Source organism: Euleptes europaea, chromosome 7 (assembly GCF_029931775.1).
Source record: "Euleptes europaea isolate rEulEur1 chromosome 7, rEulEur1.hap1, whole genome shotgun sequence".
Lineage (NCBI taxonomy): Eukaryota > Metazoa > Chordata > Lepidosauria > Squamata > Sphaerodactylidae > Euleptes > Euleptes europaea.
The window spans coordinates 4899762-4918418 of NC_079318.1; the positions used below are offsets into that span (position 1 = coordinate 4899762).

An 18657-nucleotide genomic window follows, 5' to 3' on the forward strand; every position below is an offset into this window, starting at 1 on the left:
CCAAACTCAAAACTCGTGCCGAATTCCATGGAACTGAAGCGGGGGAGTTTGGACTTGGGCATTTCCAGGGACTCCCTGGAAGGGAGTGGGGGGTGTTTAAACTGCTCCTCGCTGCCTGGGCTGGCAGCAGGGTCTTTAAACTGCTCCGCGCTGCCAGCCCAGGCAGCGAGGAGCAGTTTAAACACAGTTTTTATTTTTAAAGGAGAAATTACCTGGGAGGATGAGCCAAGCCAATATCATAGGTCTTTAGACTGGGTTAAATTTACTTCCTTGTTAGCAGATCCTATTGATGTTGGGTATAACTCTGCTGATGCTAGTCATTTTTGTTCTGAGAAAAATTGATGAAATTTCAGGACTTGTAAGATTTCAAATAATATATTTTTCTCTTACAGCATTATTATCAATTGCCATTGCAATACATTTTTGCATTTCTTGGTTTTCTAGATGGCCAAGGTGGATGGAATTCTACAGGGTGTATTGCACTAGCAGAGTCCAATGAAAATGAGACAACTTGCCTATGCAATCATCTTACACATTTTGGTATACTGATGGTAACTGCAAATCCCATTATGTTTTGTACCTGAGATTCAAGAAAATTAGGGAATATATGTGTCAGCTTGCTATCATCCTGAAACAATTGTGCAGTTTTCTAAAAGGAAATGAGATGTTTCTCAAAAAAAAGAAAAAAAGAATGAAATCTGTTGATATTTTTCATGGAACCTTTTTTTAGGAAGTCAGTTTAGAGTTATCCGGGCTGTGTAACCGTGGTCTTGGACCACGGTTACACAGTCCGGATAACCTACAAGAACCAATGAACTCTGACCATGAAAGCCTTCGACAATATTCAGTTTAGAGTATACCACTATAAACATTGGCCCTGATCCAAGGATACCTTACTAGGTATTCATTGCTAATTACCCCACACTGTTCTCCAGGTAGTGAAAGAGGACTTGCTTTCCTGTCTGCAGTAGAAGACATGTGGGAATTTGCATCCTCATCCACTATGTTCAGTACTGATAGGAATCTCATCCACATTGATATCCTGTTTTCATTGATCCTGCTTTGGTGACTGTGTCTACAGTTTCTAATCCAAGCTGCAATTCTGCACTGAAAATATAGTTTCTGCCATGGATCCCCATAATTGTCAGCCAGTGATTTTTAGATTATAACTATCCCTTGTTCACTTTATTAGCTTTTTTGCCTATTGAATCACTTTAGCTAATATTAAAAACCAGAAGAGGCATATTAAATCAAACCTTTTAAACAAACATTATTTTTAGAAACCCCTTTTTCAATAAATGTGTTATTCTGCTGTTTGGTATCAACGTTCCATGATTTCCACTGATTACTTACATCTAGGAATAAAATTAAACTGGTACATGAGATTTGATTTAACTGGTTTAAATAGGTTTTTTTTAATGCTAAAGTTTTTAAACTACCAAGCAAAGAAAAGCGTGAGAATGGAATTTTCCCCTTCTTAAAGCTCCAAAGTTTAATTTGGTGTTTGCAGCCTTGTACATTAGCTTTTTCCACATGTTGCTTATATTTAAGTATGAAAAATATCACAATCCTTTCTGTCCCTTTTTTCAGGCATGTACTGTTCTACATTCACATGCTTCTGGGAAAGAGGACATTCTTTAAAATAAATCCAGTGTTCTTTTTCTCCTGCTCATAATGCTTTTGTGGAATTCGGAAGTGTGGGAAAAGTCTTTGGAATGCTGCCATTGTTCCTGTTTGAGAATTATTATATTATCTGACATTCCAAAATGCCTGTGCTTGGTCATGTAAATATTGCAGCTCCAGTCTACCAAGAGTGATTTATGCACAGAAACAAGTAGTTAATATCCTGTGTTCTTGCAGCAACTGGTTGTAAGAAATTACAATGTAACTGTACTACAGGAGTCCATAGTTAAACCAACAACAACCATCTATCACTGAGCAGCAGGCCACTGACAATTATACATCTGCCATATATGGAAGGAATCAACCAATGAAGAACAATGCTAGAACAGTTCTGTGATGTCGCCATACCCTCCCGACCTACCCACAAATCAGGGAAGAATCAAAGGGAACACTCGTGTATGAAGGACTGTGATGCATCCAGAAAGAACCCTATGGTTTCAATATTGTGAGAGAGCCACAAAATCCCCTTCTGCAAATGGTTACCCTTCTGACAGGAGGCTGCATAAGGAACGATCCATAGGCAGTCCAAGAGTACCAGCCTCATCCATAGCTTACTCATGAGAGGAAACCCCCATGAAAAACTCACAGCCCCTCCCCGACTCAATTTCAATCCCACAAGGTATGTGTGGGAGTAATAGGAGCATTTTATAAGGAAAAGGGAAGAGATACTAGGACAAGCAACATAAGAACACACAATGGGACATTCACTGGGAAAGGTATTATGACAAACAGAAGTCAGGAATGGAAGTCACACCAAAGGAAAGGTGGGAATATAGCAAATATAATTTTTACCCAGCAGCAATCCTATCAGCAGCAAATGAGGAGGAAACAAGACACGTGTTGCACAGCATGCCTCCAACCATACAGCCAACTGGGCACACAGGAAAGGTAAACATGATAGAACATTAGATCTTCAGTGGGCCTCCTGACAAAATGCACATGCAAGAAAAATGATCAAGAAGCATGGTGCGCAGACTTAGAATGGTTGCAGTCCCAAGTTCAAGCCTTGCATGTGACTAGTTATCAGAGAGTCCTGGGATGAGTCTCATGCACAGACACATCTGAAGTTTTCCACTGGGGATGGGCTACTCATGTACTCGTGGGCTGTCCTAAAGTCTTGTTATTTACATGCTACCTTCCCATCACTTTGTTATATTCAAGAGGTTCATATTGCCATCTCCTTTTAATAACCAGCAGTGATTGGGGATTGTCAGCCCAGATCCTGCCCTCCCCACTTGTAGAGCACATATGTGCAGACATTGAAAGACCTCTATCCCATCTCCTAGTGTAAGTCTTATTCTGAATATAGCTGAAGTTAGTAGCAAGCAAGAGTGGGCTTAGATCCCTACCTGCCAAACCTCAATAAAACAGAAGTATAACTACATGAGGAATGGTGTTATTTATATTATGTGATTTTATTGTATTTATTGTACTGGTGTAGAGTATCTCGTGAGCTGCCCTGGGCCCAACTGTGAGAGTGGGATATAAAACAAACAAACAAATAAATAAAAATTGGAGTTGTCATAGGGATTATGCAGTAGGTAGATGCAATACTCACACTGCCACATCCCGCATGGCTAGCTGGAGAAAGAACTGCATTTTCCTTGGGCAGATATATTATGGTTTGATTGTGAGAACAGATGTTGTTATAACATAAGTGATATATGAGAATAAGAGGCACAAAGTTAGATTCAATAATCCCTAAAGCCATGAGATCTGTGGAAAATGAACAGAAGGCAATGGAAAGTGTTGTCTTTGGCAGTTTCATCCTGGACTGGAACACTGGGATCCAGAATCTGCTGCTGTCTCAAAATGGAAAGATCACCTGGGGAGCTGTGATAGGTGAACAAACTCTTCTCAGTTTGAATCAGAATAGTCTTGGCTATCCCCCACTCCCCACCAATGTAAAATAGCTCTGTTTTATGGAAGTCTACTCCAAAATCTGGAAATCCAGTTATGCTTGCAAGGGCACCATTGGGAACATGATATAACCCAAGTACCTTCCCTAGCCAGTCTCTTAAACTCCCACCCCGCCCCACACACACACAAGCTGCAATTTATGTTAAATGAGATATAGTTCCTGTTTCCAATACACCTTAAGGGCTAAATTAGATGTTACACCTTGTAGCTGCCTATGGAAAGATAGCATGGATGGTAGGGAGATAATGTAGTATTGGATAGAAAAATGGGCAATGAATAAAAAGCAGCTTGACTAGATAATTTAGAGCACAGAAATTTGGAGCAGAAAAATGGTCTTGAGATCATTAACACTTTGATCCTCATACTCGGAAGGCTGCTTCACATGACATTTTTCAAACACAAGTAATTTCTAAATGTAGGAAAGCAACGTGCACCATCACATTGGCTTCCTAATCTGAATATATATGGTAAAAGAAAGTCAGTCTGAGTTTCATAATATTTTTAAATTTTTATTTACATTATTTATATTCTACTTTTCCCTCTGGGACTCAAGGTGGATTACACAGAGTGAGTCAATACAATCAACAAGATGGGGCATTCAACAAACAATGAAACCAGATTTAGGTTGTAGAACCAACCAGAAGTCTAAAAAACAGAACTGAAGCAAGGCATACATCTTAAACATGACACATTAAATGGTACAAAAATTACTTAGTAGGATCCTAGTTTCAGGAAACTAAACAAAGTAGTGTAGACCACAATCCCTAATAATCTGTCTGAGTAGCTTTGTGACTCATTGTGTACAGTGCTACCATAAACTACAATGATCGCTTTGTAGGAAAATGTCGTGATGTTTGAGAGGTTTTCTGAACTCTAAAAAGCTGATGATTATGCTCATAAAAGAAGAAATCCTGGCCCTGGAACATAAAAAATGGGAAAATCCAAGAGGAACAATTTCCTACTGAAAGTTCTTGAGCTATGACATAAAATAAACAATAGAGACTCATATATAAATGTTGTTTCCAGCTGTTACATCGCTTGCTCGCTGACTTTTTTCAGGAGCTATAGGAAGGAAGCCAGAGGTGTGACAACAGTGTGCTCAGTATATCAAATACCATGGCTCTAGCCAAAAATTCTCTTGAATTTTCACCTGTGTTGTTGCAAGAGAAAAATGCATATCCAACAGTTTTGTGTGTGTGTGTTTATGTGTAGGACCTGACTGGAACTGCTGCAAAAATAGATGCTGAAAATACCAAAGTCCTTACTTTTATAACATACATTGGTTGTGGAATATCTGCTATATTTTCAGCTGCAACTCTTCTGACCTACATTGCTTTTGAGTAAGTATTTGTTCTCCTCTCAGACAGGTAAAAAAAAAAATTAAGTTGCTTCCTCCATCAGTTTGTTTCTAGGGCATCATGTCAGGTGCTGTTTTAAAGTTCTGATTGTAGTCAGCAAAGACCAGGATTCAGTAATCACTTTATGTATCAGGAATTTAAAAGGTGAGCAGCCTGTTCTTAGGATTTGCTGTTCCAGCCACTAGTTGTTAAAAAAGAACTCCATTGAGACCTAGAATAGTATAAACACCTTACTGTTGCATTCTGTGGTATACCACAGTTACAAAGATGTTATTCTAACACTGCAAAAAATGAACTAGATCAGATATCTAGAATCAGGAAGACAGAATATTTTTTAACCAATTTAAGAGCACCAGGTGTTAAAAATTTAACACACGCATCACATGAAAACTCAGGTTTCTTATAATACTTTGAGCTGCTTCAGGCATTCAGATATTTATTCTGAGAGTAACATGAATTTCTTTATTTTGGTATATTTGAATAGAAAAGTTTAAACCCAAATAAGAAAACAGAATCCATTTGTAAACAAATTAAAGTTATAATGACAAACCAAAAATCATTACTGGTGTTTACACACAGTGTTATCTCAGCTCCATAGATATAATAAACAGCATGATACATCTGGAGAAATTTACGTGAGCATTAAAAGCAACTGCAATTTGGCAAATAGTACCCAGCCCTGGTATTTTGTGGGCAGTGCTGATGATGAACTTCTGATGATGAATATTACTCTTCTGAGTAATATTTTTGAAATCTTCCATTATTAAGACAAGGAGCTTTTGGCGAGCTTTTTGGGCTGCTGTGGGGAGAGCTGAAGGGGGACATAGGAAAATCACAAACCATGAGTAGACATCCTTGTGTCCATAGAAATGTCTAGGCTGCATCCAGGTCACGGTGAGTGACTTACTGGTGCTAGTGCATGGGTGTGTGTGTGATTTTGAATAACTCCCCCTACTCGACACAGCCCTCCATGATGTATGGATTTTTGCTTTTGATTCCCTTTCTAGAAAACACAAGGAGCTGTTGTGAGGAGTGGGGAGCCAGGAAGATCCACTTCCATGGGCACCTTGCTCTTCAGTTTGTAGGATCCAACACTACATGTGTCATGGAACACTTTCCGTAGTCGTGGAGTGTTTTTTTTTAATGTGCTTCAATATTTCTGGTGAAAGATCTGAAGGGACTTGAGTGTTTGCTTGAATCGTATAAATTTAATGTTTGAAATGTTTGAAATTTCTAGCTCCATCATAAAGTTAAGCATGTTTAAACTTATTGATTTCGCTGAATATCAATGGATTATATCTTCTACAGTTCTGAAATCCAAAAAAAGTCTGACCTTTAAAACTCAGAACACTTATTTGTTATAAATAACATCGGTTACAACATAGATTGCTTTCCATTTCTCACTAGAAAATTGCGAAGAGATTATCCCTCCAAAATCTTAATGAACTTGAGCACGGCCTTGCTGTGTCTAAACTTGGTCTTTCTCCTTGATGGTTGGATAGCATCCTTTGACATAGAAGGGCTCTGCATTGCTGTTGCTGCCCTCTTACACTATTTTCTTCTGGCAACCTTTACGTGGATGGGCTTGGAAGCTGTTCACATGTATATAGCTTTAGTGAAAGTGTTCAATACCTACATTCGTCGATACATTCTGAAATTTTGTGTCATTGGCTGGGGTAAGTAATACTTTTGCAACTTATATTTTTAAATTAGTACTCTGGCTTTGTTGCATTTCACTAATACCGTCAACTCCCACTATTATCAAAGTTGTAGGCACTTAAGAGTTAAGGTAAATTTAGGCTTACGTTTAAATTATTCTAGTATGTTAAACTTACCCCTTCCTCCAACCATGGTTGTTGTTGTTGTTTTGCTTTGTTTCTGGCTTCAGTCTGCAACTTACACTGCTATGCTACGGTACTTAAAAGATATAGAATGTTTCTAGAGTGCTGTCTGGGAAACTACAGCTCAACAATAAAAGTTATTTAATGAACTTTTAAAACTGTTATTTTTCTTTAAATAACTTTCACTCGTAATGCATTTATATCACTGGGCAGTATCCATGGAACATTCTAGGGTGAGAGTGAGTTTCCCCTTCACATACCAGATTCACAGCTGAACTGTGCGAGCTAATTAACAGGCCTGAGCAGATGGCCTTGACAAATAACTGCCAGTATGGGGCAGGGGGCAGGGGGCTGACACCTGCACAAAACAGTGAACTTAACTGGAACTAGCTGGAAAATTCCTCTGAGATGGCTTCTCTCTTGACAGCAGGTTACACAGTATAAGTCAATGTCAACAGTTGGGACATCCAATAAACAATACAATAGAGTTTGGATTGCAGAATTTGAAAACAGGCAGAAATCTGATACAGAGATGAAACAGTAGTGAAACAAAGCATAAGCATTTAAACGTGACATGTTAAATACCTAGCAGGTACGGCAACAGTCCATACATAGTAGTATAGTCTACAGTCCCTATCCATTTACTAAAGCATCTTTCTCAACCCTTTCCTTACGGTATTGCCCTCTTAACTGTGTAAAGCAAGTCCACCTGAATAATTCAGTTTTGCACAGTTTTTCATTGTTTGTAGAAAGCCAAGGGAGTGGGAGCCTTCCTGACTTCATCAGGCGGGACACTTCATAAAGTGGGGGTCACAACAGACAGTGTGTGTGTATGGGCAGCTGCTGATTTTGCCCATTTGTAGGGTAGTACCTACAGAAGCCACTGCTCAGATAAGTGAAGTTGCTGAGGTGGAGTGTAGGGAGAGAGACGGTCCTGCAGATATGAGGGACCAAGGCCATGAAGTACTTCATCTGTGATAGCCAATACCTTGAATTGAGCCCAGTAGCTTATGAGCAGCCAGTGGAGTGACCACAGAATGGGAGTAATGTGCATGCTCTGCCTCGTTCCTGATAATAACCAAGCTGTGACATTCTCCACCAACTGGAATCTCCAAGTTAACTTGGAGAGGGGACCTGTCTAGTCTAGTCTGGTCTCTATGTCTAGTTTTGATATCAGCAGTCTAGTCTTGATGTTACCCTGGCATGGATCCAGGTGGCCAAATCAGCTGTTTCAAAGTATGGGGCCATCTTCTAGAAAGAAAGTGTCGTTGTTTTTGCAGCTGCATTAACTTGCATCTCCAGCAGCAGTGCTGGATCCAGTATAAACCCTAGACTCTTAACTGGGTCAGCAATAGTCTACTGAACCCCATTGAAAGTGGGAAGCACAATATCCATCAAGAGCTCTACCTTCACGAAGAGCATCACTTCTAACTTGCCTGGGTTCAGTTTCAATCTGTTTGCTTTCAGCCACTTGACCACAGCAGTTAGGCAGTGATTCAAGACCTCTACTGTATCAGGGGATTTGGATTCCTGGGTGTCACTGGAATAGTCTATCAGAGAAGGCACATAGGGCACCCCCATCCATATTTTAAAAACTGTGCAAGGGTATTTATTCTCTTTTAAGTGAAAACTATCCGATTAATCTGTGTAGGTTGTCCATCATTATATTTTAATATTTTTATTGTGTTGTGACATTAATTTATATGGCAGTTCGAACAAGGCAATAAAGTGGCATAGAAATTAAATAAATAAATGACTGACTGACATGGTTGCTGCTGCTGACTAGTGTCAGAAACATACCTGCCTCCATAGTCACCAAACTCTTGTTTGTAAAGGTATGGGTATCTTTTGTGTTGCCTCTTAATGGAAGCCACATACCACCTTTATCCAAGTACCCCAACCACATGGTGAATGAAGACAAATTCACATAATTCCTTGTGCTTGTGATGAACCTCCCCATTCTTCCACCCAGGCTCAAAATGGACTGAACTAGTCACAAGTGCACTAGTCACAATCTCCTGCAGATTGTATGACACCCAAGTTCCTAGACAATGTGAAGGAGTGATGAGCCAAACTGTAGCCTATCTGCATGACAAACTCTGACCCATCACAGTCATTTTGAATCTGGACTAACAAATCAGGCAGCTCTCAGTGGCCCTTCCATTAGCATAAGAGCCATATAAATTGTCTATGCTGCTAGCAGTTTCTTACATTCAAGGCATCAGACTAGAATGGCAATTACTGTATGGTATTCATGAAGGTCACTAATGAAAGATTTACATGGAAATCCCAGGAAAAAAACTGCAGTTTTTTGCTTACAGCATTTTGGGTCAGGTTTGTCTATCTAAGCCTACCTGCACACTAATGAGACAACATTGAGGCTTTAAGATAAGCTCTAGCCCATGCCTTGTCAAATTAATCCTGAGTCTTTCTCCATTGTCACTCTAGTAATCTTTTCATCATCTGTAGCCCCTCAGTAAAGCAAGGGGCTGCCCGGGCTCTTAGACCAGAGAGAGGGTATCCTAGGAGCAATCATGCCAATTGCCTGGGTCATTTCCTCATTCAGAGGTTAACCATATTATCAGTTTCAAATAATTGTAATTGTCTCATCATCGACACACATTGCTAGATTTTCCTGCAGTTGTAGGCAACCTTTCACTGACTGTAGGCTGAATCTGTGTACCTCAGAAGCAAGGTGGGCTGGAATGTAATTTACTATAACATTATATGATGGTTAAGTATCCCAAACAAGCTTCATGTATTTTTGCCCATAATATTTTACAAACATCTGCTGCCTAACCTCATATTATGATAGTTACCTATTGACAGGTAGGTGGCTTGCCTCTAATAATTTGTGTATAGTAGACACTGCTTCAAGTTAGCACTGCAGCTGCTTAGTGACATGTCAACTAAGTCATCAGAGTTATCAGGGCACAATCCACAGACTTTCATGCTCCAGGCCAGGGGTCCTCAAACTTTTTAAACAGGGGGCCAGTTCACTGTCCCTCAAACACTGTTGGGGGCCGGCCACGCCCCCCCAAACGGGAAGTCAGCCAGGCGCCCAGGCAAAGAAAAGTTAACTTGCGGCAGGAGGACGTGCCACCCCTCCCCCAGGTGCCTCTCCATGGCCAACACTCCCCCCTTCGCTGGGCTGAGAGACACCCCCCCACCGCCGTACGCCCTCCTTTCCCGCCTCCTGGAGCGGGAGGCGGGCTGGGCTGGCCCCCTGCTTGGCAAAGAGTGCCTGAGGGGAAGGGGGAAGGGCGCGGGAGGAGGCCGGCAGGAGACGGGGGTCTCTCAGCCCTCCCCTCCCCGTAGGCGCTGCCACCCAAGCCCCCTGTGCGGGGGGCCCAGCGCTCACTCGGCTTGCAGGCAGACAGGGATGGTCTTCTTCCAGCCCGGCATGGCTTCTTCAGGGCTGCAGCGGCTGCTGCGGCAGGAGGAGCAGCGGCGGCGAGGGGCACATTGCAGTCTGAAACGGTGACTCCCATCCCCTGAGCCATGCGCGCGCCTGGGGAAAGGAAGGTGGCGGCGGCGGCGGCTCTTCAGGGCAGCTGTGGTGGGGAAGGTGCAGAGGCGGCGGCGGCTCCCGGGTCGACGCAGGTGTCTCCGCTGCTGCCACCGACGCTTTATATGGCGAACGGCCGCCTTAGTTTGGGGAAGGGACGGGCGCGGCGGCGGCTCCGGAGGGAGGAGGGGGCCGGGTTCAGGACCCTGATGGGCCGGATCCGGCCCGCGGGCCGTAGTTTGAGGACCCCTGCTCCAGGCCTTTGAGTTTTTTCCATCAGTGAAGGTGTTTGTCATTTAAGTTGAGGCTGATCTTTTATATGCATTGATCTTTGATCCATTTATACAAGAAAGAGTACAAAATTAATTACATGTGCGGTGCATGTATCACAGCCCCAGTCTCAGGCTTTTCTGTGGTGGCTTCAGTTAGAAACTGAGCTAATCTCCCAGTTTTGGGGAAGTTCTGTGAAGTGGAGCTATTTGGAGGGCTTTGGAGTGAATAATAATACCTTGGTAAACTGCTGTTTTACATGGTAAGTAGTTGACTGATTTTATATATGAGCGTACTGAAATTCTTTAGGATTTCTGGTTCTAGTTTTATTACACCCAGTTTGGGTTTCATTTTTGCTTTGGAGAAAAGGTGGATAAAACTGTTTAATACAGTTAAACAGTTACAGGCACTTTACTCAATGTGGAAATGTTACTGCTGTTTATGGTTTTATTATCCTTATCATCTTATCTATTGTTCATATACTTACTAAAGTTATTTTAGAAACAGGACACAAACAAGCAGTTGATAGAATTATTATACAATATATTATTATACAAGTATTGCAATGCAATACTTCCATTGAAGAATTGCAATGCAAGTCCAAAAACTGGCAAATGCCAGGGTTCATATAAGTGTTGGCAGTGCCAAACAAATCTGTGCAAGTCTGAAAACTCAGAGATATACCAAAGAATAAAAACAGTTAGCTAAATTTGCATACCAGCAAAGAAATATAAAATGGCATTATAAAAACGAATACTGGAATTTTTATCAGAGTTGTTGTGGTAGAGAATTAATTTGTTTTAGAACACGATCTGCTGCTCTGACTGAGCATGGCAATTCTTACACTATACACCTGCCTATTGTTGTGCTTTATTATATTACAGGCTTGCCTGCAGTGGTGGTCGTCATTGTTCTAGCAAGCACAAACACAAATGCAAATCATACTTACGGCAAAGATGTTTATGGCAGAAATGCTATGGAACAAGGTGGAGATGATTTGTGAGTATTTTGTAACCAGTGATTGAAAGGGAAAAGCTGAAATTTCACTGATCAACTGTTGGGCAGGAAGCATGGAAACCAGCCCCAAACCCTGATGTGGGTTTTTATCACTGTTTAAAATGCTGTATGCATGCAACCCAAACTGTTGAGTCAGGAAGCTAGCCTTGAGCCAAGAGGAACGGCAGAGTATAAATAGTTTAATAAGTAAATAAAACATGCTGAAAATCCATTTGCACACACAATTCCCAATCCAGGTAGGGACTCACATGTAGAACTCTGCTTCATCATTACTGCTTCTGTGCAATCCCACATGGGTACTGCACCTTTGCAAGCCTGCCACATGGCAGCTTCTGAAGTCCTTTAAAAGGTGCACAGCATTCCCTCCCCACACTGTCTTTTCCTGCCCTTTCAATGCATGCATAGGGGGGAAGGGAGAGCCTTCCCTCAGTTCTTTGTCAGCCACCATGAGAGAACAGTATCCTCTGTGAGCTCTTGTTGTTTTTCTGTCAGTGGTTCCCTTTTTCAGACTTTGAAGGAAGAGTTTCTTTTTACCAGAAAAAAATAATTAAAAGACTATTGTGGAATGAATCCCAACAACAGCACAGAAGGTCCTGTTTAAAAAATGGGGCTTGGGATGGGGTGGAGAATAGGCTGGGTTGGTCGTAGTGAACTGCACCCACTGCCAACCACCCACTTTTCTCAAGTGGTGTATTTGGCACATTTGCAGTGGAGGAGCAGCTCCAAGCAGAGGCACCAAATCCCTTCTCTCCCCCACCCAGCCTTGGATTAGAGCGATTAGTGGCTGCTCCCCCTCCCACTTGGCAACACTGCTAATTGTCCCAGGATTCAGCAATTCTTTTTGCGCTCATGCATTTCCTCCAGTGAGGATGCTGGAAAGTACCTCCTTCCCACCTCTTGGAATGCTCACCAAGCCACCCTTTTGCTTCCGAACCCCCGAACTGGTTTCTCAGGTGAAGGCAGGAGCGACTTTCTCACTAGAGTGCATGCATGAAGAAGAAAAAAAGACGAGTAGCAAGCTGTGAAACAATGACACCGTTGACCACTCCCCCATTAGTTCAGAAGCTCCACATTTTCACTGGTGATGCAGAAATTTAACCCCAGGAACTCTGGGAATTTCCTAGGGCTGGGGGAAGCCCCTGTGCATAGTGGTTTCAGAATTCAAGCGCAAATACTGTGCATTGAGAGAGCAGCACATCCAGCGGAAACAACCTGTGCATAAAAGGCCAAAGTTTAATATTGAAACAGTTTCAGGTACAAGTCAGGACTCATTACTTAAAGATACAGATCTGCTGATGCAGCTGTCTAGGCTTTTGCACGCAGCTGAAGATAAACAGATACATCCATTTCTCTGGTCACTTTATTTGCTAAGCTATGTAATTTTCAGGTTCCTGACAAGAGAATTATGTGCCACTCCATTGTTCATATATTTTAATACCATTTGTCGACTGTTGTAGCTTGTCATGAATGTTGAATATATTACATTATTTCACATAGATATGTGACTCTAGAGTTGAAAGTGGCTTTGCCAGTACCAGTGTTTAAAATTGGAGCATCCATTACCTTAACACTGAGTTGCTCTGATAGTTACAAAATTTCTGGAAGTGCTTTCTCTGTTAGTATGATGAAGTGATTTGACTGGCCATTCTGGGATAACTGCCTTAAGACTGAGTACTGTTTGTCATGATTTTTTAAAAGAGTGGTTTTCAGCTGTAGGGGTCCCCTGCCACAGGTCAGTACTAGAGCAAAGGGAAAGGAGGCTGCCCTGTATGGGGGGAAATATAGTCACCTTATGCCCCCATACTGCAAATGGCTCCAAGGGGGTGCTTGAGGTTACATGTGGATAAAAAGCGAACGTCTTCTACCAGTCTGGCTTGCAACCAAAATGAAGCCATTACCATATTAATGTCTGAATCTGTCCTTGATGACAAATATAAAATGGTCAATCAGTTTAGTTACACAAAAATAATTGATCCTTTCTTTACAGCTGCTGGATTGTGAACAGTATTGTGTTTTATGCAACCTGTGTTGGCTACTTTGGAATCATGTTTCTCATGAACATTGCCATGTTTGTTGTGGTAATGATGCAAATCTGTGGAAGAAATGGAAAACGGAGCAATCGGACAATGCGGGAAGAGATCCTGAGGAATCTTCGTAGTGTTGTTAGCTTGACCTTTCTGCTAGGCATGACATGGGGATTTGCCTTTTTTGCCTGGGGGCCACTATATCTCCCTTTTGTGTACCTCTTTTGTATTTTCAACTCATTGCAAGGTAAGATGAGTTCCCTGTGAATGAACAAAGCAAATAATTTAGAGGTGGCAAAAATGAAGTGACTTGTGGCACTTTGGGGCCTTATAAGTTCATTGTGACATAAACTTTCATGGACTAGAGCTATTTTTTTCAATGTGTGAAGTGTTAGTCTCAGTTGTATTAGAGAAAGAATATATACAGTGAGTTCTAAAGGGTATGGAATATTAAATATCTAACATTTCTAGGCAAAGCTCGGACATTTATGAGATAAGAACTGTGCCTAGAAATATAACAGACCAACAGATTGTCTTATTTATTCCAATTCTAATCTACCTTTCTCACTGAGACTCAAGGTGGAATTTATTTTTAAGATGAAATAAAGACAGTATAATACATGCAATGCAGTAAACTGGTTTACAAAAATTAGGAAAAATGTGGTGAAGACAGGATACTATAGACAAGAAAAATACAATAAGAAGTTGGTTCTTGTAGATTATCTGGGCTGTGTAACCGTGGTCTTGGTATTTTCTTTCCCGACGTTTCGCCAGCAGCTGTGGCAGGCAACCTCAGAGGAGTAACACTGAAGGACAGTGTCCCTCAGTGTCAAGTGTGTAGAAAGAGTAATATATAGTCAGAAAGGGGTTGGGTTGAGCTGAATCATTGTCCTGCAAAAAGTATCAAAGGTAATGTGCTAATCATTGTCCTGTAAGTATCAAGATAATGTGCTAATGAGGGTGTGGTATGTTAATATGGAACCATTGTATCCTGAAGGGATCTGTTAATGTGTGAAATCCAAAGCTAATCTGCATGGCTATTGTTAGTCTGGAGGTTTTCAGGACAGGAAGCCATGCCTTATTCATTCTTAAACTCTCTTCTTTTCTGTTAAAGTTGTGCTGACATCGATGAATTTCAATGGCTTCTCTGTGCAATCGTTGGTAGAATTGTCCAGTCTTTCAGTGTCGTGGAATAAGACCCTGTGTCCTGTTTGTGTCGGTCCATGTTCAGCCACTGCTGATTTCTCAGGTTGGCCAAGTCTGCAGTATCTTTCATGTTCTTTTATCCTTGTTTGTATGCTGCGTTTTGTGGTCCCGATGTAAACTTGTCCACAGCTGCAAGGTATACGATATACTCCTGCAGAGGTGAGGGGGTCTCTTTTGTCTTTTGCTGATCGTAGCATCTGTTGTATTTTCTTGGTGGGTTTAAACACTGTTTGTAGGTTATGTTTTTTCAAAGGTTTCTCCATCCTATCAGTGACTCCTTTAATAAATGGCAAGAATAGCTTTCCTATGGGAGACTGTTTTTCCTGAGTTTTCTGATTTTTGTTTTGTAATCATCTAAATCACGCACTGCTAGCAAACGGCTATTCCAGAAATGAAATCAGAAGGGCCAATAAACCAAACAAAAATCACAAAACTCAGGAAAAACAGTCTCCCATAGGAAAGCTATTCTTGCCATTTATTAAAGGAGTCACTGATAGGATGGAGAAACTTTTGAAAAAACATAACCTACAAACAGTGTTCAAACCCACCAAGAAAATACAACAGATGCTACGATCAGCAAAAGCCAAAAGAGACCCCCTCACCTCTGCAGGAGTATAATGTATACCTTGCAGCTGTGGACAAGTTTACATCGGGACAACAAAAGGCAGCATACAAACAAGGATAAAAGAACATGAAAGATACTGCAGACTTGGCCAACCTGAGAAATTAGCAGTGGCTGAACATGGACTGACACAAACAGGACACAGGGTCTTATTCCAAGACACTGAAAGACTGGACAATTCTACCAACTATTTTGTCAGATTGCACAGAGAAGCCATTGAAATTCATCAACGTCAGCACAACTTTAACAGAAAAGAAGAGAGTTTAAAAATGAATAAGGCTTGGCTTCCTGTCCTGAAAACCTCCAGACTAACAAAGACTACAGTCAACAATAGCCATGCAGATTAGCTTTGGATTTCACACATTAACAGATCACTTCAGGATACAATGGTTCCATATTAACATGCCACACCCTCATTAGCACATTATCTTGATACTTACAGGACAATGATTAGCACATTACCTTTGATACTTTTTGCAGGACAATGATTCAGCTCAACCCAACCCCTTTCTGACTATATATTACTCTTCCTACACACTTGACACTGAGAGACACTGTCCTTCAGTGTTACTCCTCTGAAGATGCCTGCCACAGCTGCTGGCAAAACGTCAGGAAAGAAAATACCAAGACCACGGTTACACAGCCCAGATAACCTACAAGAACCAATTAACTCTGACCGTGAAAGCCTTCGACAATACAATAAAAAGTGTCTAAAATTTCTCCTAGACATTAAAACTAGAATGCTATTCGCTTTTTAAAAATGCCATCTTGAATAATTCTGTTTGTATTTTGCTGCTTTTAACTTAATATGAAAGTTTATGTCACAGGACAGTGGGAGGTGCAAAGTTTATTTAAGTATGTGCATTCTTTGGTTTTCTTTAGTTGTTATTTTTCTTCTTTAGTTGTTAATATTTTCAGAGTGCTCAGAAACTTCAGATGTAAAGATCTTTATGATTACAATTATTACTGCTTTCATCAGCTATGCATTATAATTTGTAATTAGATGAACCTGAATTGATACATGTGTGTGTGTGTTAAGTCACTTCTGACTTATGGTGACCCTATGAATTAGTGACCTCCAAAACATCCTATTGTTAACAGCCTTGCTCAGGTCTTGCAAACTGAGAGCCATGGCTTCCTTGATTGAATCTATTAATTAGAAGAAGAAGAGTTGGTTTTTATATGCCGACTTTCTGTACCACTTAAGGGAGACTCCAACCAGCTTACAATCACCTTCCCCTCCCCTCCCCACAACAGACACCCTGTGAGGTAGGTGGGGCTGAGAGAGCTCTTAATAGAACTGTGATTTGCCCAAGGTCACCCAGCTGGCTTTGTGCGTAGGAGTGGGGAAACAAATCCAGTTCACCAGATTAGCCTCCGCCGCTCATGTGGAGTGGGGAATCAAACCCGGTTCTCCAGATCAGATTCCACTGCTCCAAGCCACCGCTCTTAACCACTACACCACGCTGGCTCTACACCACGCTGTCTCATTACATGTTGTCCTCCTCTTTTCCTGCTGCCTTCAACATTATTGTTTTTCCTGGTGACTCTTGTTTTCTTTTAATGTGACCAACATATAGTAGACTCAGTTTAGTTACTTTAGTTTCTGGGGGGAAGTGATACATATTACTCTTGAAATTTATTATTATGTTGTAGGAAATCTCTTTACAGAACTTGTTTCCTTAGGAAAAAGGCTTAAGAAAATGTGTGAGGGTGTGTTAAGTGCTGTCAAGTCGCTTCCGACTCACGGTGACCCTATGAATCAATATCCTCCAAAACATCCTATCTTTAACAGCCTTGCTCAGATCTTGCACACTGAGGGCTGTGGCTTCCTTTATAGAGTCGATCCATCTCTTGTTGGGCCTTCTTCTTTTCCTGTTGCCTTCATAATTGTCTTTTCCAGTGATTCTTGTCTTCTCATAATGTGACCAAAGTACAATAGCCTCAGTTTAGTCATTTTAGCTTCTAGGGTCAGTCCAGGCTTGATTTGATCTATAGCCCACTGATTTGTTGTTGTTTTGGCAATTCATGGTATCTGCAATACTCTACTCCAACACCACATTTCAAAGGAATTTACTTTCTTCCTATGTACTTGTTTGAAAATACAGTAATGTATTCAAGAACTTTATGACACTAGTCCAAAGCTTGTTTTGCTGTTATAATTTCTGGCAGGTCTGGGAAACATCAATGACTATAGCAGGCTTTTTACTTTTTCAGTGATAGTTCTTTCATTAGTGATTTGGGCTTTTTCCCCCCCATCTACTGTCATTCAACCTGTTGTTTTTCAGAAAACTGTTAATTGTTATCAAGCTTTTGACAATCAGAAATTATTATATTTGCTGATAGGTAAGACAATTTAAATGCAAAACAGGTTTTTGCATATACTATGACACTGAAAAAATAGTCCTCCCCAAATATTAACTAGAAGTACATAAAGTAAGGTATTTATTATTTTTCGTAGAGAAATAGTTTGGTATGCAATAAATAAAATATTCTACCATAAGAAATTCAGGGTATGTCTGTACCAGTTAATTTGCAGAGTTTGTCCCAGAACATATGAGAAGTTACTTCTACAGTCTGCATTTCATTCTGTTACCTGATTCAGGCAGTTCTTTTTCTGTTTCCAGGTTTATTGGGGCCATACCAGTGACACGTTGAGAGATCTGTTAGTGGGTCTCCTGCACTTGGTTAAAACAGCAAATAACACCCATAGAAGAACACCCTTGTTCAAATCTAGGCTAAGCGAGAAGGTAGTTTAACGCTTCCTTACCGTGTCATTTTCCCAATTTCAATGGTCCTTCCTGAAACATCTGTTTACTCTGGAGGAGTCATATGGAAATTGATGGGGGTCCAAAAAATAACACAGGGGAAGAATTAACAACTCCTTTCCTTGCCATGGCTCCGGTCTGAATCTCTTACAAATTCATGCATTCTGTTTCTAGTTTTTCCTAATGCCATGGCTGATTTGGCCTTAGGGACGAACAATATGACACTGCAGCTCTCTTTAATGGCTTTAAAGTGGCCCATATACCCCACAAAAGAAATTATGATCTTCCTGTGACATCTCTTATGTTTGATTTTCATATGTCACCATTTTTATTTCACCTGTTGTCCTGGCCTTTTGCCCACTATCTGAACTGTCCTTCACTGCATATTTCCGCATTCTTTTATTTATTCACCAAACAGTCATTTCATTACACATTCCACC

The 18657-nt window shown here is 41.0% G+C and overlaps 1 protein-coding gene across 1 annotated transcript in view; it reads left to right on the forward strand.

Moving 5' to 3' along the window:
* ADGRG6 (adhesion G protein-coupled receptor G6) overlaps positions 1–18657 on the forward strand; it is a 131480-nt gene that overhangs the window by 89261 nt on the left and 23562 nt on the right. The window contains exons 17-21 of the mRNA XM_056852758.1: positions 445–551; positions 4816–4943; positions 6369–6637; positions 11465–11579; positions 13585–13868. Coding sequence (XP_056708736.1) covers positions 445–551; positions 4816–4943; positions 6369–6637; positions 11465–11579; positions 13585–13868 — 903 coding nt within the window. The remainder of the gene's footprint in view (positions 1–444; positions 552–4815; positions 4944–6368; positions 6638–11464; positions 11580–13584; positions 13869–18657) is intronic.